This window comes from Mytilus edulis, chromosome 8 (assembly GCF_963676685.1).
Source record: "Mytilus edulis chromosome 8, xbMytEdul2.2, whole genome shotgun sequence".
In the NCBI taxonomy this organism is placed as follows: domain Eukaryota; kingdom Metazoa; phylum Mollusca; class Bivalvia; order Mytilida; family Mytilidae; genus Mytilus; species Mytilus edulis.
Window position 1 is genome coordinate 45,502,513 of NC_092351.1, and position 25,928 is coordinate 45,528,440.

A 25,928-nucleotide genomic window follows, 5' to 3' on the forward strand; every position below is an offset into this window, starting at 1 on the left:
TCTCGGATTATTATATCGTTATCTCGATTTATTAAAACGAGATCTCGGATTATTAAATCGTTATCTCGGTTAAATATATCGAGATCTCGATAAAAATATATCGTTATCTCGATAAAACGAATCTGTTAGTAATTCTAAATTCGTCATTTTGATGTTATCTTACAAATATTCAAATTAATATCAGAAACAAAAATTCAAAGCACTCTTTAAAGTTTTTAACTTGGTTCATTTATTTTTTTAGTTTTTGAGAATAAACTAGTGGATTTCCCTAACTATTGTTAACAGATATTCCTTGATTCAATGTATGGACGACCTGAATACCAAAACATGTATATAAGTATTGAAATACTCAACGTTATCTTTTTTTCACGTTACCTTGCTGTTCGTCATCCCATATTTTTAGATATAACATGTCCTTTGTGCCGCAATGACTATTAGAGGGGTTACGAAGGACCTAAATGCCAAAATACGCGTGAAAATTATGAAAATATCGTTTTGTTACCCCGGAGTTTTTTGTGTGTGTAAACATTCGGTTAGGGAGTTTGAAAATACCATTAAAAAAAATTGTAAGCTCCACCTCTATATTTTATACATTTATATGCCTTATAAAAAAATGAATGTGTTTCGTTGATCATTTCACTAGTGCATTGTCAAAATTGACGAAAATTGTCGAGAACAAATAAACGAAAAATCTCATCTACACTGTATGCCCTTAATTATAGTAACATTTTGTTTTCATAACTAATTGAAATTTTTTAATGTGACGTACTACAATCAATGCATGATGGTTCTCCATTCTACTTTTCTTATTTAAAGTCTGCAATTGTAATCTTGGAAATTAAACACTTATTATTTGCCGAATTCTATGAATATTCAATACAGTTTAAACTAATATTTGCATTTACTCTCACTAAATAAAGCCAGGTTCTTCATTTTATATCAGGAAAGTATCAATTTCCGCGTCTGAAAGCGCACCACTTTGCAGGTGGTAAAAAGTAAAATTGTAATGCGTCAGTTTTCGTTTGTAGCCCGAATTTATATTCTCTCAATCGATTGATGACTTTTTAATAGCTATATGATAATATACTGTTGCCATCATTTGGACTTTACTTAAATGTTGAAACAACATCACGTTCTCCTTGAATATACAAAATTTCATAACTGATGATCATTTCAATATTTAAAAGTTAAAACCCATTAGTTAATATTCAAACGATTAATTTCAAAGATTGCGACGCAATATACTCATTTAGATATCCTACGCATGACAAACAAAAAAAAGTATATTGAGAATTTTTTTAAAAGGTTCCAATTTGCAGTTAGTGTCTTGAATTGAATGTTTTGACAGAAGGTTAAAATTGAGTTTGTATAAAATAAATTAACATTTTATCTTAGTTAGAGAATACACATATCGGGATGGAAGCCATTTCTATAGTTTAAGATAACGGTTAAATACCAAAATCGGAAAACTTTATGTGAGTCGATTTTATCTTTTTTTTGTTTAATATGTTACTATAAGCATAAGTTTTGATTATTTCACTTGTTGTCATGCTGGAGCCTTTTTAATGTTATAACTTAATTTATCGTTCTTCCCTATAGTTATAGAAAGATTAACAGATAAATAAGATTAAGAATGGAAATGGGGAATGTGTCAAAGAGACAACAACCCGACCAAAGAGCAAAAAACAGCCGAAGGCCACCATTGGGTCTTCAACACAGCGAAAAAATCCCGCACCCAGTGGCGTGCTTCAGTTGGCCCCTCAACAAAAATGTATATTAGTCCAGTGATAATGGACGTCATACTAAATTTCGAAATATATAAAAGAAACTAAAATTAAAAATCATACAAGACTAACAAAGGCTTCTGACTTGGGACAGGCGCAAAAAATGCGGCGGGCTTAGATATGTTTTTGAGATCTCAACTCTCCCTCTATTATACCTCTAGCCAATGTAGAAAACACACAATAATACGCACAGTAAAACTCAGTTTAATAGAAGTCCGAGTCCACTGTTAGAATAGGTAACAAAAGAAACTAATTTAAACAAAATGACAATGATACATAAATTAACAAAGGAATACTAGCAGTTACTGACATGACAGCTCCAGACCTCAATAAAACTGATTGAAAGATTATGTCTTCATCATATGAATATCAATCACAAGCCCTCTCGTTTATATGGGTTTAGTATTATAGCATCATAAAATATATGAGAAGAACATAACCCGTATCATGCAAACAACTGGTTTGAGAATAAATGAGTTTATTTTCGATACAAAGACTCTATATAAGTGAATTAATATTAAAGCCAAAATATGCAATCTTCAATGATCTGACAACAGTATCGTAAATATATCCCTTCTTGATAAGTTTGTTTAAAGGTTTTGTTAGCATTTGAGTTCCGACATTTGTGCGCTTTGTTAAGAATATTACCATAAAAAATTGGATGTAAAATATACGTTATGCAGTGCCCTAGATATTTTAATATCCTCATCATTTTTATGATAGCTGTCACTTGCAATCATAGTACAGCTCCTTTCATATGTTTAACCATGTATATGGTATAACCTAATGTTTTTTTTTTATTTTTTTGAACTCGTGCTCACTTATATATATCGTCACTTGATTTTATTTGGATTTTTAGTATTTTTCTCCAAACACAGCTTCCAACTGTAAAGTGTAATATTGAAATAAAATTATATGTACGGATTGGTGTAATTGTAATTTTATACTAAAGTATTGGCGCAAATAATACTATATTGTATAAATTAAACGTATTAATTGCACAAATCACAACAGACCGCTGATTGGTGCAAACAAATCAAAAATAAAACACATTAAAAATACCGATTAAGGTGATACTCAACACCTTGACTACAATGAACTTATTTTGTTTAATTTTCAGAAAATTTTAACAAAATATTAACTTTGACCCTTGGACAAAAATATAAAAAAAAATCAAAACAAATGAACCAATCACATTCTCAGAAAAAAATTGTTGGATACATAGCAGTTTGACAAACACTAATTTTGATAATTGATTAAGCTTAATATTTCCTTAACAATACAGCGTAATTAAAGCGTTTATCTGATTTTATAGAGTTAGTAGTGTTAGGTACCACCTTAATGCAATTTATCTATTTATTTGTTTCAAAATTGTTTTACTTATTAAAGGTTTGATACACTAACGCTTGTCATTCAATTCTATTTCGATCTAATTTTTATTAAAAAAAAGGTATGTATTTCAGGTTAAAAATATTTTTTACCTTAAATACCAATAATTTAATTTTGGATGTAACGCGTCTTTTGATTGGCTGACGTTATTTTGTTATGAGCCCATAGACATAATTTAGTCAAGTGACCGTGACGTCATCAAGGTTTTTTCATGGTTTTCTACGGTTTAAAATGGAATTTAGAATTAAATTATAAGAAATGACTGTAATATTTTTTCTGTCTATTCGAAATAACATAAAAAATGTGGTGCACACTGTAAATAACCCGCGTAAACTTTTTTTCAAAATAATAGAAATGTTGTTCTTAAACAAAACTCATTCAACATAATCGAATTGTATGCGACGGTCATACAATTGAGAGGTTTAGCTAGCTATAAAACCAGGAAGCTTAATACAAAAATTTATGATAAAAGAGATGATTTTTCATTTCCTATTGTTAATTATCCATTTTTAGATGGTGACGTTCCCTTGTCACCATCTTATGGTGTTTATATATCTCAACTTGTACGATTCGCTCGTGTATGTAACAATGTATTAGATTTTAGCGAGAGAAATTTATGTATTACTGAAAAATTATTACACCAGGGTTTTCGATATCACAAACTGGTCAAAACATTTACTAAATTTTATCACCGGTATAAGGAAATAATTCGTAAATATAACTCAACATGCAGACATCTTATACGTTCAGGTATTTCACATCCAAAATTTTATGGAAATATTCTTTATAAAGCACAAAAATGTCAGTATTCTCCTCAGAAACTAACAAAACCTTTAAATAGACTTATTAAAAGGGGACATAGTTACGATACTGTTGTCAGGTCATTAAAGATTGCATATTTTGGCTTTAACATTGATTCACTGATAGGGTCTTTGCATCGGAACTAAACACATTTATTTCTAAAAAAAACAGTTGTTGGCATGACACGGGTTATGTTCTTCTCATATATTTTATGATAGTATGATACTAAACCCCTAACGGGAGGGATTGTACCTGATATTCATATGATGAAGACATAATCTTTCAATCAGTTTAATTGAGGTCTGGAGCTGGCATGTCAGTTAACTGCTAGTAGTCTGTTGTTATTTATGTATTATTGTCATTTTATTTATTTTCTTTTGTTACATCTTTTGACATCAGACTCGGACTTCTCTTGAATTGAATTTTAATGTGCGTATTGTTATTCTTTTACTTTTCTACATTGGCTAGAGGTATAGGGGGAGGGTTGAGATATCATAAACATGTTTAACCCCGCCGCAATTTTGCGCCTGTCCCAAGTCAGGAGCCTCTGGCCTTTGTTAGTCTTGTATGATTTTAAATTTTAGTTTCTTGTGTATAATTCGGAGTTTAGTATGACGTCCATTATCACTGTACTATTATGCATATTTTAGGGGCCAGCTGAAGGACACCTACGGGTGCGGGAATTCTCGCAACATTGAAGACCCATTGGTTGCCTTCGGCTGTTGTTTGCTCTATGGTCGGGTGGTTGTCGCTTTGACATATTCACCATTTCCTTTCTCAATTTTATTAATCATCCACAATTTCCACATAAGAAAATGCCGGTACCAAGTCAGGAATATGACAGTTGTTATCTATTCGTTTGATGTGTTTGAGCTTATGATTTTGCCATTTGATTAGGGACTATCCACTTTGAAATTTTCCTCGGAGTTCAGTATTTTTGTAATTTTACTTAAACAACATCTTCCAAATGATCAAATTCAACTTATTCTTTTCGCCATTTGAGGAATTGTTATAGATATTTGATAATGGTTTCTGGAAGAACCGTCATCAAGTATTCAATTCGATAATATGCAAGATATTGGACTAGTACTGAATTAGGTACACTTGATACACCAAAAAATCAGAAAGCAGAATAATTAAAACGTTTTAGAGCAAACACTTTGACGAACTGTTATAAACCATAAGGTATATACAAAGGTATGCAAAATGTGGAATCTGGAAGAAAAGACATTATTAGCTTGTCACGACATCATTACTGATGAAAAAGAATCATGAAAGAATTCCTACTGTGGTAATGTAAATATACATGCTATCTAAAATTAATAATATCAAAGAATCATGACTTTTGATAGCATTTTATTTAACACATAATACATGTCCATCAAAAACATAATTAACAAATAAGTTTGAAAAATATATACCCGCTGAGTAGAACTTATGCAAAGTAGAAATGAGACAAAGAAAAGTAAATAAAACAAAGGTGAATGTGTCATCCATGTTACTTTCTATTAACGAACCTTCTGATCATTTCAGAATTCTTTAAATATTTTGAATAATATCAAAAAGGTTCGAAAAGACAATTTAACAATACTAAACTGTAACCGTACTTTGAACATGTCATGACAATATCATTATTGAATTTTTAATTCATTTAAGTCTACATTTAAATTTCTGAAAAAGTAGTATTAAGACAGTTTTGCATTCAATTCTAAATCTTCTGTCAATGAAACCATAAATAAAAGGATTAACCACGTGGTTCATGGCGTATGTTCTTTGCATTAAATGAAAAACTGATAATGGAAGATACCTTGAAATAAAACTGTCGCCATGCACTCCTGACATAGTGCTTGCCACTAAATGCGGGATATAGCTTAAGACGAAAATTATTGTTATTAATAAAGCAATTTTAGTACTTTTGTTGCTGTGGTGTGCTGGAACTTTCTTTGGTCTTTGTGAATATCTCATGCTTGGCCAATTTTGTTTGAATGAACTTGAAAATCTAGAATGCATTGAAATCCTACCCACGGATTCTAGATCACAATTGTCTGATATAGATATCGATTTCGAATTGGCGGTGCATTCGACTGTTGATTGATGATCTGATTTACCTTCCGTTTTCAAACTTTTAACAAATTTGAAATGTTCGAATATGTTTTTTCCAATACAAAAATACACAATTATAAGAATTGCTATACTTCCAAGGCATATAAAGAAGCTTATGGACGTATAAATGATTGGTATATTACTGTTGATAAAATCATCTGACGTCGCACATTCGTGACCAGTAAGGTTTGCATGAATCTGGACTGTGTGTATCCCTCTTATAAAAATGTTCGGAACAGTATAGACTAAACAAAATAAGAAAATGAAAAGAATCCAAATTCTTCCGATTTTAGTTGACATTTGAACTTTTAACGGTCGACAAACTCTACGATATCTTTCAATTGCCATTAACAGTAAAACCAAAATAGAGTTATGAACAAACAGATAATTCAAAAACCGGAAAATCTTACATGTCCATTTTTCACGGAAAGAAAGGTAATTATTCATGGTATAAAGTTCAAAGGGTAAAGTTATTCCACATACCAACAAATCGTTTACTCCTAGGACAAGAATGATTGTTCTGTATACCGATGACTTTCGCATTAAGCCATAAACTGCAAGAACGAGTGTATTTCCCGGAATTCCAAGAACACAAAGACATCCAACATATATAATAGGCACAAGTAAATGTTTGGTCGGAGTCAGACTTCCGTTTTGTGTTTCATTCTCAAACAAACTGGAGTTATTAGTCATTTTGAGTCACTATTTTGTAAATTTCCAACACAGTCCTTAAATTATTGAAATAAATACTTTTTTCCTTGGTGTATTTTCTAAGATTCTCAAAACAGTTAATTTATAGTCCTATATATACAACTTTCACTTGGAAAACATGGCAGTGTTTCGATATTTGATTAAAAGAAAACTTAAGAAGTAAATTTCAGGTTAGATATCCAATCAGGAATCAGGTGTTTCTGGTAATACAAAGGATGTATTGTCATGTACTTTTAGAATCCAATATAATTCTTGGATGATTAGATCCTGTCATAAGGTAGCTGATCAATAAAGGCGGCTATAATAGTTAAACAACGTTTCTGATTAGACGCATTCAACAATGTCCATTTATATAGTTGAATAAAACAATGAAAAGTTAATGTACTGACCATTGATAATACAAAATATCCATTTATATAGTTTATATAGTTGAATAAGCCATGAAAAGTTAATGTACAGTAACTGACCATAATACAAATATGATATTAAACATAATTCTTGATCATGTTAATAATGTTTTCTAATGAGAAACACTTTCAAACAAACCATAAAGAAGTATCATTTTAAACAAATGACCACTTTACGCCAACTAGAAACACCTGAGCATGATTTTATCGTGTTTATTAGCGGACTTAGTGATTTATATCATGTTTATTGCTACATTTAAATTTGGAACCAAATTGTTTTTACCACGGATATTTAGAGTTTTTTTTAATGGTCCATCGTACTACATTTGTAAAAAGTATCCATGGAAAATGTCTGTTACTCGAACGTGCTCATCACTTTTACAAATTGTGACTTGGATGGAGAGTTGTCTCATTTGCATTCATACCACATCTTCTTATATCTATCAATATCCGTTGAGAGTATTTTTTTTGTCAAGATGCGCAATTCAATTCAGATAGGTGGCAATGGTAGTCTTTTCCTCTATTTCTCAGCCCATATTGGAAATTTTGATATGTACATGTATGATGGCTTGTTTGGAAGCAGGCATATTATCACATAGTTACATGTTGTACGTGGTTAAACTTTGGGGTTCAATGTTGACAAACTTTCCACAATATGCACAATATATTATATTATACTCTGATCCAAAAATCAGCACAAATGAATAACTGCACTAATTTTTTGTTAACTTACTATTTTTGAGTTCCTCAATTTGGTTACGTAAATTTATTTAATGATATTATCAAATTTAAAAACACATTAATTTACTCAACCCTTTTTCAGTCTTGAAATTCCTTGGTCTGAAATTGCTTCATTTTGAACTTGTATGTTGGTCTTAAATTGCTTCATTTTGAACTTGTATGTTGGTCTTAAATTGCTTCATTTTGAACTTGTATGTTGGTCTTAAATTGCTTCATTTTGAACTTGTATGAGATTGTTCAGTTCAATTTCATTTTTATTCAGTGTAATGTATAATACATGTAGTTATGTTTTTCCTATCATAAATCGTACATATACATGATATACATATAGTTTGTGCATTTGTGAAATTCAATGTACGGGTTCAACTCAACACTTATGCGGATTGAGTAATTGGAAACATGCACTTAACGTGCAAAAAAAAAAACAACCAATCTTACAAACCATATTAGGTATTTCCTATTGTTTAATCAATAGTAAAGATGAAAGTGAAGGAAAGACACTTCAAATTACATTCAACTTAATTTTCTTTATAATTCAATGTGGGTGGATAATAGGGAACAATATGTTCTAGGTTCCGTAACATCTTAGTTCAATTAATTATAATTATTTGAAATCTTATAGACATTTGTTATAATCATTCTGAATTACAAAGACCACAATAACCTAAAAAAGAAGTCATGGTAAAAATATTATTGTTTGGCCATAAACTTGGACTTCGTCATTTCTAAATAAAATAGTGATCATTTTCCATAGCAAATGTAGATAAAAGGTTGTATTTCGGTTGTTTTAGACATTTTTGACAGCTTTAAATCTATGATATTGTACATGTACCTATTGTCCGCGTATTTCCTTATTACAGACGCCCTGACGAGTTGGTTAACCGTTATGGAGTATTCGTTTCACAGATAGTAGTGGATATGCTCATATTATCGTAACTACAATCCCGTCCCTTTTCCCCACGTATATGACATACCGTATTAGACTTATTACCGGGTTTGTACTAGAATGAGCAACATGAGGGGTGCCACATGTCGATCACGATTTTACATACTAATACCCTTTCAGAGCACCTGCGATCACCCCCAGTAATGAATCTGGTTCGTGTTGCTCAGTCTTTATTTTTTCTATGTTGTTTGTTTGTTGGTATTTTTCATTTTAAGCCATTGCAGTGTCAGTTTTTTTCTACTCATGAGGTTAAATGTCCCTTTGGTATCTTTGACCTGTATTTAAATTCATTATTTAGGTTTATTTCGTAGTGACGTCATACATGTAACTGATGCTATAGAACAGAGTATATTGATCTTATAACATAGGTCATATTCCATTTTCTATTTATTTATGTTACATTTCCATTCTCAATTTTTTGTTATGTTATCATGAATTATTTACCAAAATTACTGTTGAATTAATTTGAAACTTTCATAGATTTTGTTAAACAATATTAACCCTTTGTGAAACTACTGCTTCAATTGTTCCACGTGAATAATGAAAATAAAGTCTTGCTTTGTTAGATCGTTACAGTAAATATTTTATAATTAATGAATTAATTGTCATTGTTAACTAACTTTGAATGAACAGAGATGTTTGGTATAAGTCAATACGGCAACAATCTCAATTCACCAGATGACGAGTAATCTACAAGTAAGAAGTAGCCGCCTCAATATCGTAATAAACAATGTAATTATGATCATTGAACTCCTTAACAGGCGGAAACCCGGTTAAAATTAAACAAAAGAAATGAAATTCTTTGTTAGAGAAGGTTAAAAGGGTGAAGTTAGTAAATTTGAATTGTTTACATCTGTTTCTATGGACATTAAAAGTTTAATGAATTTGACTAATTTAGGGTTTTATACATCTTATCTGTGTGTTTTGTCGTCTTAAATAATTGAATTGAGCTTCAAAATTTTTGTAAACTTTTGAAATTTAGTTATATTTTCAGAAAACGGTCGATTGTTGTCGGTACAAATTTTCGAGGATCTTTTTTTGTGCATAAGCATTAATTCCTTGGCCTACACTGAACAACACGCTATCCTCACTATTCTCTTTCGTGTGCCTTTTTAATATTCAATATTTGTTTTGAAAAAAGAAGCCACTGCACCTAAGCCTTTCCAAATTTTCTTCTACATGTACAATAAAAAAATGTATGATACATTAAATCTAAGGAATAAAAAGATAGGCTTATAACTTTGTGGTTAGTCTTTGTTTATAAATTCTATAGGCACAGATGTCTGTATGTTTTATAGAACAATGAATGGGAACATTTTCTTTGTCAAGAGTTGATAAGAAAAATCATAAATTATAAATATGTTACGCAAAGTTTATTTGAGATTATATAGCTTTTACAAAGTTATGAGAAGTATAGGCGTTTTTTGATATAGTGTTTCACAAATTATTATACAGCATAATTTAGGGAAATGACAGAGGGTTAAAGATACGAAGCAAAAACCAAAAGGTGGGAGGCAAATATTCTTTAACGTAATATACTCCCCATGACAATAAACATATTTGATATATATATATGTAGGTGCGCACAATGCACGAAAATATATATTATAATTCAGTTGTCTTTAAGGATGTTCGCTTTACTTGTATTTCAATTTTTGCCAGATATTTGGATTCCTCTGGTTTTGTCCATGTAGTGCAAATAAAAAGTTTCCCCAGCAAATCTCTACTTTTCTTTTCATACAATTTTATTACATATAGTTTAAAAAGCCATATTTGAAAGTTCTATAAAATTCTTTTTATTTTTTCATAAGTTTGAAAGAAAAAGGTGTCAACGTTAATATATATGAAAAGTCTATAGAGAATTATTTCCCGTCAAGTTTTCAATGGCTTGTAATTCGAAAATAAGAACACGAACCCTTCCTTTTTCATTGCATTTTTAGTTTCTTTATTTATGTTTCAGAACATGTGAGTATTTGGACCGTACGCAAATATCATGGATTTGGTCCATTTCGGTAAAGAATTTTTGGAATAGCAAATGATATTTTCCAAGTACATCACATATTTCAAAAATGCACGCAATCATGGTGGAAAAGTCAGAATTATTGTTTAAATCTCCATACATCTTGAATGTCTTCGGTCAGATTTGACACAAATTTAAAAAAAAATAATGTTTGTTTTTTTAATTCACTTCTACCTCGCAATTGTTGTGAACACGTACTGTAACTTTTCTAGAAATTACTTCAAATTTATATATTGTCTTATCTATATACTGTCCTTGTGGTCAGGCATTTTATTAAGATCATATGTGACAGAATGATCAAGGTCAGTTACGTTATAGATAAGATTTTTAAAAGTAATATGTACAATGATATTTAATTCCAGAGTTCTCTTTTTCTGCTGTATACATGCATTAATATACGTTGCTGTGAAAACCGAAGAAAGGCGTTTGCTGTTGAATAATCCGGACGTTGTGCAGGATCGTTTGAACCGAATGGAGAATACGTTAGCTATACTGAACAACACGATGAGACAACAGTCTATGTTTATTCAACAGCAAGCTACCATCGTACAGCAACAACAAACACTGATAAAAGGACTGCAGTCGAATTCAGGTAATACGACTTTTTCTTCGCTTAATTTCTCATAATTCATGTAACATGAAACAAATGTTATGAATAATAAGCCAAACATATCAATAACATACATGTATACATAATATATATTGATGTCACAAAAAGACAAAATTGTTTGACGTAAATTTTATATAGAGGTTCTGCAAAAGGAAATCACGAATTCACCAACATTCCAACTGACTTCATTTTCAGAAAACGACATCTGTAACAAACATAAACTTTTAGCTACTTCTTTACAAGCAGAACCAAACACAATGAAAGTCCCAACTATGTACTGGCTTCCGAAGCTGCACAAAAAACCTTACAAATATAGATTTATTTCATCTTCCAGCCATTGTTCAACTACTAAATTGTCTGTTTTACTTACTAGTACACTTGGTACAATAAAAAACCTGATAATAAATTGTTCAAATAAGGCCTTTGAAAATAGTGGAATTAATTACTTTTGGAGTGTCAAAAACTCGTTGGAAGTACTTGATAAATTGCATGCATATATTGGTGATTTTGAATCTGTTCAAAGTTTTGATTTTTCTACCCTATATACCACTTTGCCTCATATTCTTATTAAGAAAAAATTCACATCCCTAATTAACTGGGCATTTAAAAAGTCGGAATGCGAGTACATATGTTCAAACTCTTTTAGATCATTTTTTAGTAGCAATAAACAAAAGAACTATGTCAATTGGACATGCTTTGATACTATTTATGCACTTGAATTTTTACTTGATAACATTTTTGTTCGCTTTGGAGATTCCGTATATCGTCAAGTTATTGGAATTCCAATGGGGACTAACTGTGCACCACTTATTGCGGACCTGTTTTTGTATTGTTATGAGTTACAATTTATGACTAAAATTAGCAAAGACCCATCAAAACAACATTTGATACAAATATTTAACAATACTTTTAGATATTTGGATGCTATATTGGCTCTAAATAATGACGACTTCAGTATGTATACTAAAGAAATTTATCCTGTAGAACTTACTTTAAATAAAGCTAATGATAACAATGACCACTGCCCTTTCCTCGATCTTGATATCTATATAATAAACGGGAAGCTTAATACAAAAATTTATGATAAAAGAGATGATTTTTCATTTCCTATTGTTAATTATCCATTTTTAGATGGTGACGTTCCCTTGTCACCATCTTATGGTGTTTATATATCTCAACTTGTACGATTCGCTCGTGTATGTAACAATGTATTAGATTTTAGCGAGAGAAATTTATGTATTACTGAAAAATTATTACACCAGGGTTTTCGATATCACAAACTGGTCAAAACATTTACTAAATTTTATCACCGGTATAAGGAAATAATTCGTAAATATTACTCAACATGCAGACATCTTATACGTTCAGGTATTTCACATCCAAAATTTTATGGAAATATTCTTTATAAAGCACAAAAATGTCAGTATTCTCCTCAGAAACTAACAAAACCTTTAAATAGACTTATTAAAAGGGGATATAGTTACGATACTGTTGTCAGGTCATTAAAGATTGCATATTTTGGCTTTAACATTGATTCACTGATAGGGTCTTTGCATCGGAACTAAACACATTTATTTCTAAAAAAACAGTTGTTGGCATGACACGGGTTATGTTCTTCTCATATATTTTATGATAGTATGATACTAAACCCCTAACGGGAGGGATTGTACCTGATATTCATATGATGAAGACATAATCTTTCAATCTGTTTAATTGAGGTCTGAAGCTGGCATGTCAGTTAACTGCTAGTAGTCTGTTGTTATTTATGTATTATTGTCATTTTATTTATTTTCTTTTGTTACATCTTTTGACATCAGACTCGGACTTCTCTTGAACTGAATTTTAATGTGCGTATTGTTATTCTTTTACTTTTCTACATTGGCTAGAGGTATAGGGGGAGGGTTGAGATCTCATAAACATGTTTAACCCCGCCGCAATTTTGCGCCTGTCCCAAGTCAGGAGCCTCTGGCCTTTGTTAGTCTTGTATGATTTTAAATTTTAGTTTCTTGTGTATAATTCGGAGTTTAGTATGACGTCCATTATCACTGTACTATTATGCATATTTTAGGGGCCAGCTGAAGGACACCTACGGGTGCGGGAATTCTCGCTACATTGAAGACCCATTGGTTGCCTTCGGCTGTTGTTTGCTCTATGGTCGGGTGGTTGTCGCTTTGACATATTCACCATTTCCTTTCTCAATTTTAAAATTGAGAATATTAATTAGACAACACATATATAATGTTTTGAAATTTGAACTACATGTAACTAAATGTAAAGATATATTATACGGAAATATATGGCACGCCTGAACCACCTTTATAGATAATCCTAGATTATCTCAGATAAACCAGGATTTTCTCAGATAAACTAGGAATATCTCACTTTTTTACATTAAGCTCAGATAAACCGGGATTATCTCGATTTTTTCCAGATAATGCGGGTTTATCTCACTATTTTCAGATAAACCGGGAGTTTCTCCAGATAATGAATTTTCTATATTTTCTCAGATAAACTAGAATTTTCTCGAATTTGAATTAAGCTGAGATAAACCTAGTTTATCTGAGATAAACCTAGTTTATCTGAGATAAACCGGGATTATCTGAGAAAATCCGGGATTATCTGAAAATTCTGAGAAAATTGATTATCTGAAAAAAGGAGCCAATAGAAAGTCACGACACATTGGAAGATAATTTCATGGTCATAAGGGATAAGATATAGAGACCATGGTACATCTATACAGACAGGATAATGAAAGATAAGACTCTTGCGGGAAACGTTTTAGAACGTTTAATTTTTCTAAATTTTATAAAAAATAACAATTGATTTATTTAGGATGTACATGTATTACAGGTATATCGATATTAATGAAGATCAGAGGGAAGTTGTCTTGAGAGTTTCTTTTAAAGAGAATTTGAATGTAATATCCGTATTTTTCCTTATGAAGATAGTGAAATATGTTACATAAATCTGACATCCGCACAATTAACTAGGACAAATAACTTTAATGTTGAAATAAGTTTAGCACAGATGAAATACACCATTTAGAAGTCCTAAAGGGTTTCCTTTTAGAAAGTTATAATCTTAATTAAAAAAGATATCACGCTCCATGTTTCTTTCCGTAATTTTCTCTATTAAAACAGTGAAATATGGTATCATACATTTTATTGCTTAATGTTACATTTTAGTACTTACATTTTGTATTTTATTAGTAAATTGAAATATAAAGTTTTAAGTGTTTTTTTGTTAATTAGATAATCTAATCATGATGATGACAAATGCCCAATACCTGAAATATTTATCATGTTTATTACCTTACAACTCTATTATATTGCTTATTAGTTTGTTATTTAACGACACGTGCCCAGTGCATTGTTAACCATTAAACAAACGCTGTTAACACGGGTGTTTGATCGCCACATTTTGCATTGAATTAGATCTATTTTTTTGCAACTTGTATCTTTATTTTTGTTCTAAGAAAACCTTTCGTACTCAGTGCAATCAGGAGGTCCTGGGCGGTTTAAAGACTTTCTGGAAAATTATTACTTAAAATATATTTTTTTTTACTGTTAAATGAAATACGTGTAAATTCATGGAGTGTCAGTGAGTTTTAATTTATTATACAAATGAGAGCCCAACTTTGGTAGTCCAGATTGAACACATTGGGCAATCGTATATATGCAATCAGGAACAGATGTATCCACAAAATTATAATAACATTTTATGTACTTTCCTGCTTTAATAAATCATTTTTAATACACAATACTATTTATAAATCAATGTTTAAAAGTCATCAATTTATGCTAATTAACATCATTAAAATCTGAAACTATAGGGCTAAAAATTTGAAAAAAAAACGGAAAAAAGTGGGGTTGGCCTATTTTATGGCTTCTTGAGAAAAACAATGAGGGGAGTCACCGGGTATGACTATTTAGGTCTTGTAGAGGAGAAACAGGCGCATCTTTTGCGCAAGGTATCGAGTGGCCCTATGTTAAAAAACATATGAAAAAATGGGGATTTTTTTTTTCATAGCCTCTATAGAAAAATAATTAGGGGTGTCACGAGGTATAGCGTGGTGATAGATATACAGAGTGATTGTAGATATACAAAGTAATGTTAGATATACAGAGTGGTGATTAAATTCTTTTAAATTCGACGTCCAATTGTTTGATACTCAAATCGACGCCCAATGACATTTGTTTTACACTTGGAGTGAAAAATATACAAAATAAATTGGGATTATGTTTTTATGTTGTGCTGTTACACCATTGTCTCAGATTAGAGGAAGATTAAGTGCTCACAAACATGTTAAACCCAGCCAAATATTTTATGTGCCTGTAGTATAGTGGTTGTCGTTGGTTTATGTCTTGAATATTTGTTGTTCAGATTTTTTTGTTTTAAATTAGTTTTTAGTTGTATAATAATTGTTTTATATGTGTCATGTCCTGACCTTTAATTGCTCAATGATTCCTTGTTGAAGGACGTACAGTTCCCTATAGATATAAGAAAATGTGGTTTGAGTGCCAATGAGACAATTCCCCAACCAAGTCACAGTTTATAAAAGAAACCCATCATAGGTAAAAATACGGTCTTAAATACGGAGCCTTGGCTCACACCGAACAACAAGCTGTAAAGGTAAAGGGCTATATAATTGCTTACATCCACTTTATTTGAACTCTGGTCTATAGTTGTTCGATTAACAATCTCTACACGTTTCATTGTTTTTAATAAGCTTTTAAATTACATAAAAAATGATATTGCAACCTGTAAACAAGGGTATTACATTAAAAGAGAAAAAAATAATATATTTTATTTGTCACATATACTATATAGGTTGTAAAAATATTGACCTAGAACTGTCTTTACTACCTTTTTTTTTAAATCTTTATTCTTCTCGGACAATCCAACTTTCAGTTCTGTTATCAACTTTTTTTGTCCCAATTTCCACAGTTTTGTTCAGTTTTTTAAGATATATTTTTGTATAATACGGCATGTCGGCAAAAAATGTCTCGGCGTTTGGATCTTTCCATAGGTCCATTAAAACGGACAACGATTAGAGAAGCTAAAAATTGGACTTCGATTAGAAGAGCCAAAAATTGGACCTCAATAAGGGGATGATAGAATTGGCCGCCGATTTGCAAAATATACAAATTGGTGATAGAAACAAAGTGTAGATAGATATACAGAGTGGTGGTAGAAATACATTGTGGTTGATGATGGACAAAATTGTGATAGATAAACAGAGTAGAGGTAGATATACAGAGTGGTGGTAGATATACAGAGTGGTGATAGATGTGGTGATATATATATATATATAGAGAAAGGTGATAAATATACAGAGTGGTGGAAGATATACAGAGTGATGATATTTATACAGAAAGGTGATATATACACATATTGGTGATATATTTACAGTGGTGAAAGATACACAGAGTTTTAGTAAATATATAGAGTGGTGGATGATAGACAAAGTGGTGATAGATATACAGAGTGGTGGAAGATAAACAGAGTGGTGATATAGATATAGAGTGGTGATAGATGTATAGATAACGATAGATACACAGAGTGGTGGTAGATATACGGAGTGGTGGTTGATATACAGAGTGTTGAAAGATTTACATAGTGTCGGTAGATTTACAAAAAGGTGATATTTATACAAATTGGTGATAAATATACATGGGAGTGATAGATATAGAGAGGGGTGGAAGATATACAGAGTGGTGATATAGATACAGAGTGGTTATAGATTTACAGAGTGGTGAAAGAAATACAGAGTGGTTATAGATTTACAGAGTGGTGAAAGAAATACAGAGTTTTGATAAATATATAGAGTGCTGATAGATATACAGAGTGGTGACAGATAAACAAATTGGTGATATATATACAGATGGAGATAGATATACAGAATGTTGATAGATACACAAAGGGGTGATAGATATACATATTGATGTTAGATATACAGAGTGGTGATTGGTTTACAGAGAGGTAATAGATAGATACAAAGATGTGATATATGTACAGATAAGGATAGATATACATAGTGGTGATATATAAACAGAGTGGAGATAGATATATGTAGAGTGGTGGAAGATATACCGAGTGGTTATAGATATACAGAGTGGTGTTAGACTTACATAGAGGTAATTTATATACAAGTATGTGATATTATACACTTAAGGAAATATATACAGAGTGATGATAGATATACAGATTGGAGATAGATGTGGAGTTGTGATAGATGTATAGATGAGATTAAATAAACAAAGTGGTGGTAGTTAATTGAGTGGTGGTTGATATACAGAGTGGTGATAGATATACAGAGTGGTGGAAGATATACAGAGTGGTGATAAATATACAGAGGGGTGATATATTTACAGAGTGGGAATAGATATACAGAATGCATATAAATGAACAGATTGGTGATAGGTATACAGAGTGGGGATAGATGTACAGATTGGTGATAGATATACAGAGTGGTGATAGATATACAGAATGCTGATATATAAACAGCTTGAAAAAAGATAAACAAAGTGGTGAAAAATATACAGAGTGTTGGTAGATATACAGAGCGGTAGTAGATATACATTTTGGTGATATATATACAGAGTGGTGATATATGTACAGATTTTCGATAGATATACAGATTGGTGATAGATATACAGAATGGAGATAGATGTACAGATTGGTGATAGATATACAGAGTGGTGATATGTGTCAGATTGGTGATGGATATACAGAGTGGTGATAGAGTGGTGACAGATATAGTGACAATATATATACAGAGTGGTGATAGATATACAGAATCGGGATAGATGTATAGATTGGTGAAAGATATACAGAGTGGTGATATGTGTACAGATTGGTGATGGATATACAGAGTGTAGATAGAGTGGTGATAGATATATACTAAGTGATAATATATATAAAGAGTGGTGATATATATACAGAGTAGTGATAGATATACAGAATCGGTATAAATTTACAGATTTGTGAACGATATACAGAGTGGTGAAAGGTATACAGAGTGTAGATAGAGTGGTGATAGATATATACTAAGTGATAATATATATAAAGAGTGGTGATATATATACAGAGTAGTGATAGATACACAGATTGGTGATAGATATACAGATTGGTGAAAGATATACATAGTGGTGATAGATATACAGAGTGTAGATAGAGTGGTGATAGATATATACTAAGTGATGATATATATAAAGAGTAGTGATATATATATACAGAGTAGTGATAGATATACAGATTGGTGAAAGATAGACATAGTGGTGATAGCTATACAGAGTGGTAATAGACTTACATAGAGGTAATTTGTATACAAGTATTTGATATATATACACTTAAGGAAATACATACAGAGTGATGATAGATATACAGATTGGAGATAGATGTGGAGTGGTGATTGATGTATAGATGAGATTAGATGAACAGAGTGGTGGTAGTTAACGGAGTGGTGGTTGATATACAGTGTGGTGATAGATATACAGACTGGTGGAAGATATACAGAGTGGTGATAGATATACATATTGGTGATTTATTTACAGAGTGGTAATAGATATACATATTGGTGATATATATACAGAGTGGTGATGTATGTACAGATTGTCGTGAGATATACAGATTGGTGATATATATACAGAATGCAGATAGATGTACAGAATGCAGATAGATGTACAGATTGCTGATAGGTATACAGAGTGGTGATAGATGTACAGATTGGTGATAGATATACAGAATGGTGATATATAAATAGGTTGAAAAAAATATACAAAGTGGTGAAAAATATACAAAGTGTTGGTAGATATACAAAGTGGTAATAGATATACATATTGGTGATATATATATATATACAGATTGGTGATATATGTACAGATTGTCAATAGATATACAGATTGGTGATAGATGTGGAGGGGTGATAGATATATAGATGAGATTAAATAAACAGAGTGGTGGTAGTTAACGGAGTGGTGGTTGATATACAGTGTGGTGATAGATATACAGACTGGTGGAAGATATACAGAGTTGTAATAAGTATACAAAGTGTTGGTAGATATACAGAGTGGTAATAGATATACATATTGGTGATATATATACAGAGTGGTGATATATGTACAGATTGTCGATAGATATACAGATTGGTGATATACAGAATGGAGATAAATGTACAGATTGGTGATAGATATAAAGAGTGGTGATATGTGTACAGATTGATGATGGATATACAGAGTGGTGATAGAGTGGTGATAGATACATACTAAGTGATAATATATATACAGAGTGGTGATAGATATACATAATCAGTATAGATGTACAGATTGGCAATAGATATACAGAGTGGTGATATGTGTACAGATTGGTGATGGATATACAGAGTGTTGATAGAGTGGTGATAGATATATACTAAGTGATTATATATATACAGAGTGGTGATAGATATACAGAGTAGTGATAGATATACAGAGTAGTGATAGATATACAGAATCGGGATCGATTTACAGATTGGTGAAAGATATACAGAGTGGTGAAAGATATACAGAGTGGTGATAGATGTTCAGATAAGTGATAGATATACAGATTGGTGAAAGATATACATAGTGGTGAAAGATATACACAGTGGTGATAGATATACAGAGGGGTGATAGATATACAGAGTGGTGATAGATATACAGAATTGGGATAGATTTACAGAGGGATGATAAATATAGAGAGAGGTAATAGATATACAGAGTGGTAGTTAATCTACATATTGATGACATATATAAAAATGTTGTGGTAAAAATACAAAGTGGCTTTAAATAAACAGGGTGGTGATAGATATACAGATTGGTGATAGATATATAGAATGCAGATAGATGTACAGATTGTTGATAGATATACAGAGTTGTCATAGATGTATAGATTGGTGATAGATATACAGAGTGGTGATAGATATACAGAATGCTGATATATAAACAGGTTGAAAAAAGATATACAAAGTGGTGAAAAATATACAGAGTGTTGGTAGATATACAGAGTGGTAATAGATATACTTATTGGTGATATATATACAGAGTGGTGATATATGTACAGATTGTCGATAGATATACAGATTGGTGAAAGATAAACATAGTGGTGATAGATGTACAGAGTGGTGATAGATATACAGAGGGGTGATAGATATACAGAGTGGTGATAGATATACAGAATTGTGATAGATTTACAGAGGGATGATAGATATACAGAGAGGTAATAGATATACAGAGTGGAAGTTTATCTACATATTGATGACAGATATAAAAACGTTGTGGTAAAAATACAAAGTGGTTTTAGATAAACAGGGTGGTGATAGATATACAGACTGGTGATTATATACAGAGTGGTGATAGATGTATAGATTGGTGATAGATGTACAAAGTGGATATATATATAGAGTTGTGATATATATACAGACTGGTGATTATGTACAGAGTGGTGATAGATGTATAGATTTGTGATAGATGTACAAAGTGGTAATATATATAGAGTGGTGATGGATATACAGAGGGGTGATAGATATACAGAGTGGTGATAGATATACAGAATTGAGATAGATTTACAGAGGGATGATAGATATAGAGAGAGGTAATAGATATACAGAGTGGTGATAGATATACAGAATTGGGATAGATATACAGATTGATGGTTGATAGACAGAGTAGTGGTTGTTAGACAGATTGATGATAATATACAGTGTGATGATAGATAGTTAGGGTGGTGATAAATATACAGATGGAGCGAGTTGTATACATATATTTATATTTGCAATTACCGAGGAAGGATATCTGTTATTCGAAATATCTAACATATTGTTCGTTTTATTGTGTTTTTGGTGATGTTGTACTCTTTCAGACATGTTTTATATTTATATATACAGAGGGGTGATATATATATATATACAGAGGGGTGAACGATATACAGTGGGGTAGTAGATATACATAGTGGTAATAGATAATGGTGATAGATATACAGTTTGAAAAAAGATATACAAAATGGTGAAAAATATACAGAGGTGGTAGATTTATAGATTTGTGATATATATACAGAGTGGTGATAGATGTACTGATTGTCGATAGATATACAGATTGGTGATAGATATACAGAATGGTGATAGATGTACAGATTGGTGATATGCATTTAGAATGGTGATAAATGTGCAGATTGGTGATAGATATACAGAGTGGTGATAGTTAGACAAAGTGATAATATATATATATATATATACAGAGCGATGATCGATATACAAAGTGATAATTTATATATACAGAGTGGTGACAGATATACAGAGGGGTGATATATATATACAGAAATGTGAAAGATGTACAGATTGTTGATAGATAAACAGAGTGGTGGTAGCTATACAGAGTGGTGATAGATGTAGAGGTTGGTGAAAGATATAAAGAGTGGTGGTAGATATACAGAGTGGTGGATGAAAGACAGAGTGGTGATAGATATACAGAGGGGTGATAGATTATAGAGGGGTGATAGATATACAGAGTGGTTATAGATATACAGGAATGATAGATATACAGTGATGATAGATATGCAGAGTGATGGTAGATATACAAAGTGGTGAAACTACCACTCTTTATTTCTGTAATATTTTTTTATTCATCACCAGACTGTATATTTTTCATTACCTTGTATATATACTACCAGTTTGTATATATACCCCTACGTTTTATATCTACTATCAATCTGTATATCTAAAATCTTTTGACATCCACCACAACGATTTTATATCCATCAACAATCTAACCACAACTCTGTATATCTATTACCACTCTAAGTACTTTAAGTGTATCTACCACCACTCTGTATATCTATCACCATTCAACACTGTTGAATATATATATAATTGAGCTGATCTTTAACAATAACATCTCCTTGCCTTATATATCATGTACTATAGTACGACGCTAGATTAAAACTGACGAGGAAAGGTAACACACGGCCACCGAAAGCTTTATTTTGTGAAGCCCAGGTGGTCGTGTGGTCTAGCGGGACGGCTGCAGTGCAGGCGATTTGGTGTCAGTAGCATGGTTTCGAATCCCGGCGAGGGAAGAACAAAAAATTTTCGAAAGCAAATTTACAGAACTAACATTGTTGGGTTGATCTTTAGACGAGTTATATATATATATTTTAAATATACTTTTTCACTTTTTTGTTTTTTTGAAAAATTTGGTTTGTGCTGTTTTTAGACCCTTCTACAACGACATTTGTTTTACATGCACACGTATCCAACGCAATCATAGGTTTGAACGTAGTTTTCAATTTAGACTCGTTTATATATATATATATTACAGGTACGTGTTGAATTTCTATTGTTATACTGAGAACCTGTTGATTTTCTTATTGATAAAGCAGATACGTGCTGAATTTCCTACTGTTATAGTAGGAACATGTTTATAGTCTTATAGTTATAGCAAGGTCATTTGGAATGTCCAATATCTTCAGCAGGTACTTGTCCTTTTGGTATAGTAGGTACTTGTTGAATATCCTTTTTGGTATAGTAGGTACTTGTTGAATATCCTTTTGGTATAGTATGTACTTGTTGAATATCCTTTTGGTATAGTGATACTAGTTGAATGATCTATAGTTGTTGCAGGAGTTTGGTGAATGTCCTCTAAATAAAGCAGCTTTTTGTTGAATATGTTATAGCTATAGTAGGTAAATGTTGGTTATCTCATTGATATAGGAGGTTCCTGTTGAATGTCCTATACCGTATCTATATCAAGTTCGTGGCAAAACCCTGTTATTATAGTAGGAACTTGTTGAATGTCTTATAGTTATAGTAGGAACTTGTTGAATTTCTATAGTTATAGCAGGTGCGTGTTGAATTTCGTATTGCTATAGCAGGTACTTGTTGAATGTCTTGTAGTCATATCAGGAACTTGTTAAATGTCATGGAGATATACAGGTACTTATTGAATGTCCTATAGTCATGGATGGTACTCGAAGAATATCATATAGTCATAGCAGGTACAAATGTACTTATTAAATTCCTGAAGTCATATCAGGTACTTGTTGAATGTCCTAGGGTTAAAGTAGGAAGTTAATGTATATCCTCTACATATAGCAGGTACTTGTCAATGTCACATAGCTATAGCAGGTACTTGTTGAATATCCTATTGGTATAGTTCGTACTTGTTGGATGTCATATAGTCTAAGATATAACAGGTACGTGTTGAATGTGCTATTGGTACACTAGGAACTTGTTGAATATCTTATGAATAAAGCAGGTAAGTTTTGAATTTCCTACTATCATAGTAGGAACTTGTTTAATGTCTTATAGTTATAGCAAGTACTAGTTGAATGTCATATATCTAAAGCAGGTACTTCTTGAATATCCTAGCTATTGGTATAGTAGGTACTTGTTGGATATTCTATATGTATTACAGGTACGTGTTGAAATCTATTATACTAGGAACTTGTTCAATGTCCTATTGATTTTTCCGTGTGAGCCATGGTTACCAGTAGTAGAGGTACATATGTATGCATGGTATCTAAAATTACCCATAGCACTAGACCAGTAAAAGTTTTAAAGCATTAGGTAGAAGTGTCTGGTTGTCACAACGACCACCTGAACTATTCATGCTATTACCAGCTATGGGCCATGTAATAGAGGTAGAGATAGAGTTAGACATTGACCTCTAAAATTGACCAAATCATTTATACATTTAAATATTTTAATCCAAATTCATGAAAAAAATCCCACGCAGAGATTTATTCTGAGACTTATTTTTCTACATACCAAACATATGACAACATATCATGTTCTTTTGGTCTCGTAATCACCATAAAGGACCTCCTTTGAGCACAATAAAAGCACAATATAGCAGAAAGGACCATAAAGGAGTTCATAAGAGCACAAAGGGTCTTATAATTACTGTTTTGTAAGGAAAACAAAGAATCAACAGAAATCGTAATTTGCTATGAGGAACAAAAAGAGCACATGGTGCAACAAAAAAGGACTGCACAGCTGTATTTGGGGTATATGTTTCGTTCGGCTGTTTGATGAAACAGAAAATATACCTGTTGTATTCTAGATAACCTTGATCCGTAGTTGTAATAAAGGTGTAAATGTATGGCCTTGAAGAATGTATTTATGAAAAAAATGTCAAGACTCTGTACCTTGTAATATAAAAATGATAACATGGTGTCAAAAAAACAATGAACGATCATGTCTTTGTTCGTCGTTTGTGTATTTTAATATGCTGTTACTGATGACAAAATGGAAGTCAAGTTCAATAATGACGATTTTGACTTTTACCGTTCAGGAGTTATGGCTCTTGAAAGATTGAAAAATTGTGTTTCCCGTCGTGTCCGTGCATTTTCTCATGAACCATTCAACCAAAGCTTTTGAAATTTTAATATGTTGTTACTGATGACAAAATAGAGGTCAAGTTCAATAATGACGATTTTGACTTTTACCGTTCAGGAGTTATGGTTCTTGAAAGATCGTAAAATGGCGTTTCCATTCACGTTGTTGCATTTACTCATGAACCATTCAATCTAAGCTTTTCTAATTTTAATATGTTGATACTGATGACAAAATGGAGGTCAAATTTGATATTGACGATTTTCACTTTCACCATTCATCAGTAATGGTTCTTGTGATATTACCAGGACACAAATAAATGTTAATAAATCCGGTTTGCTGTCGTTGTGACAGCCTCTTGTTATATTTGTATTTGATAAAGTTTACTTGTTTTTAAAGACTGGATATTTTTAACACCGAAACTTTGTCATTTTCAAATGGTAAACAGAGTCACAGGACAAAAAGTCACAGGACATAAACTTGTCACAAATTTGATAGGACAAAAGTCACAGGACAAAAAGTCACAATTAATTTGTTTCATTTCTAAGCTTTGGATATTTGTTCATAATAGATATAGGAAGATGTGGTGTGAGTGCCAATGAGACAACTCTCCATAAGCCTTGATAAATGAAAAATTATTAAATTTTGATCATGCAAATGATATATTCCTTGGCACATAACCATTATATATATTTATTCAATACATTTAAATAACAAAGTTGTTCATATAGAATACTTCAAGTCAAACTAAAAAAAATGTTTTAAAAATTAGTTGTTTTCTTATTCAAAGAATTTTTTTCTCAAAAACTGTATTGTGACTTTTTGTCCGCGACTTTTTGTCTGTGGCTTTTTGTCCTGTAACTTTCTGTCCTACATTCGTTTTAAATACATTCAAACAGAGTCTCAGAGGGTTATCAACTTCCTTGGTTTACTACACTGTAAAAATGGTGTTTAGATCCTAAACACAATTCTAAGCACATCTTTTGTGCACTTTTTTTTACATGTTTAGATCTAAACGTGTCTCAGTACAATGTGTTTAGGATTGTGTTTAGAATCGTGTTTAGCTTA

At 31.6% G+C, this 25,928-nt stretch overlaps 1 protein-coding gene across 1 annotated transcript; it reads right to left on the minus strand.

Annotated features, from left to right (window-relative positions):
- Positions 1-5,401: 5,401 nt before the first annotated feature.
- LOC139487023 (cholecystokinin receptor-like) lies at positions 5,402-6,997 on the minus strand. Its single transcript, XM_071272043.1, has one exon. The coding sequence runs from the start codon at positions 6,768-6,770 to the stop codon at positions 5,622-5,624; it is 1,149 nt and encodes a 382-aa protein (XP_071128144.1). The 5' UTR covers positions 6,771-6,997; the 3' UTR covers positions 5,402-5,621.
- Positions 6,998-25,928: the final 18,931 nt, after the last annotated feature.

Coding starts and splice junctions, on each gene's coding strand:
- LOC139487023 (XM_071272043.1), bottom strand. CDS start 6,770: ATGACTAATAACTCCAGTTTGTTTGAGAATGAAACACAAAACGGAAGT.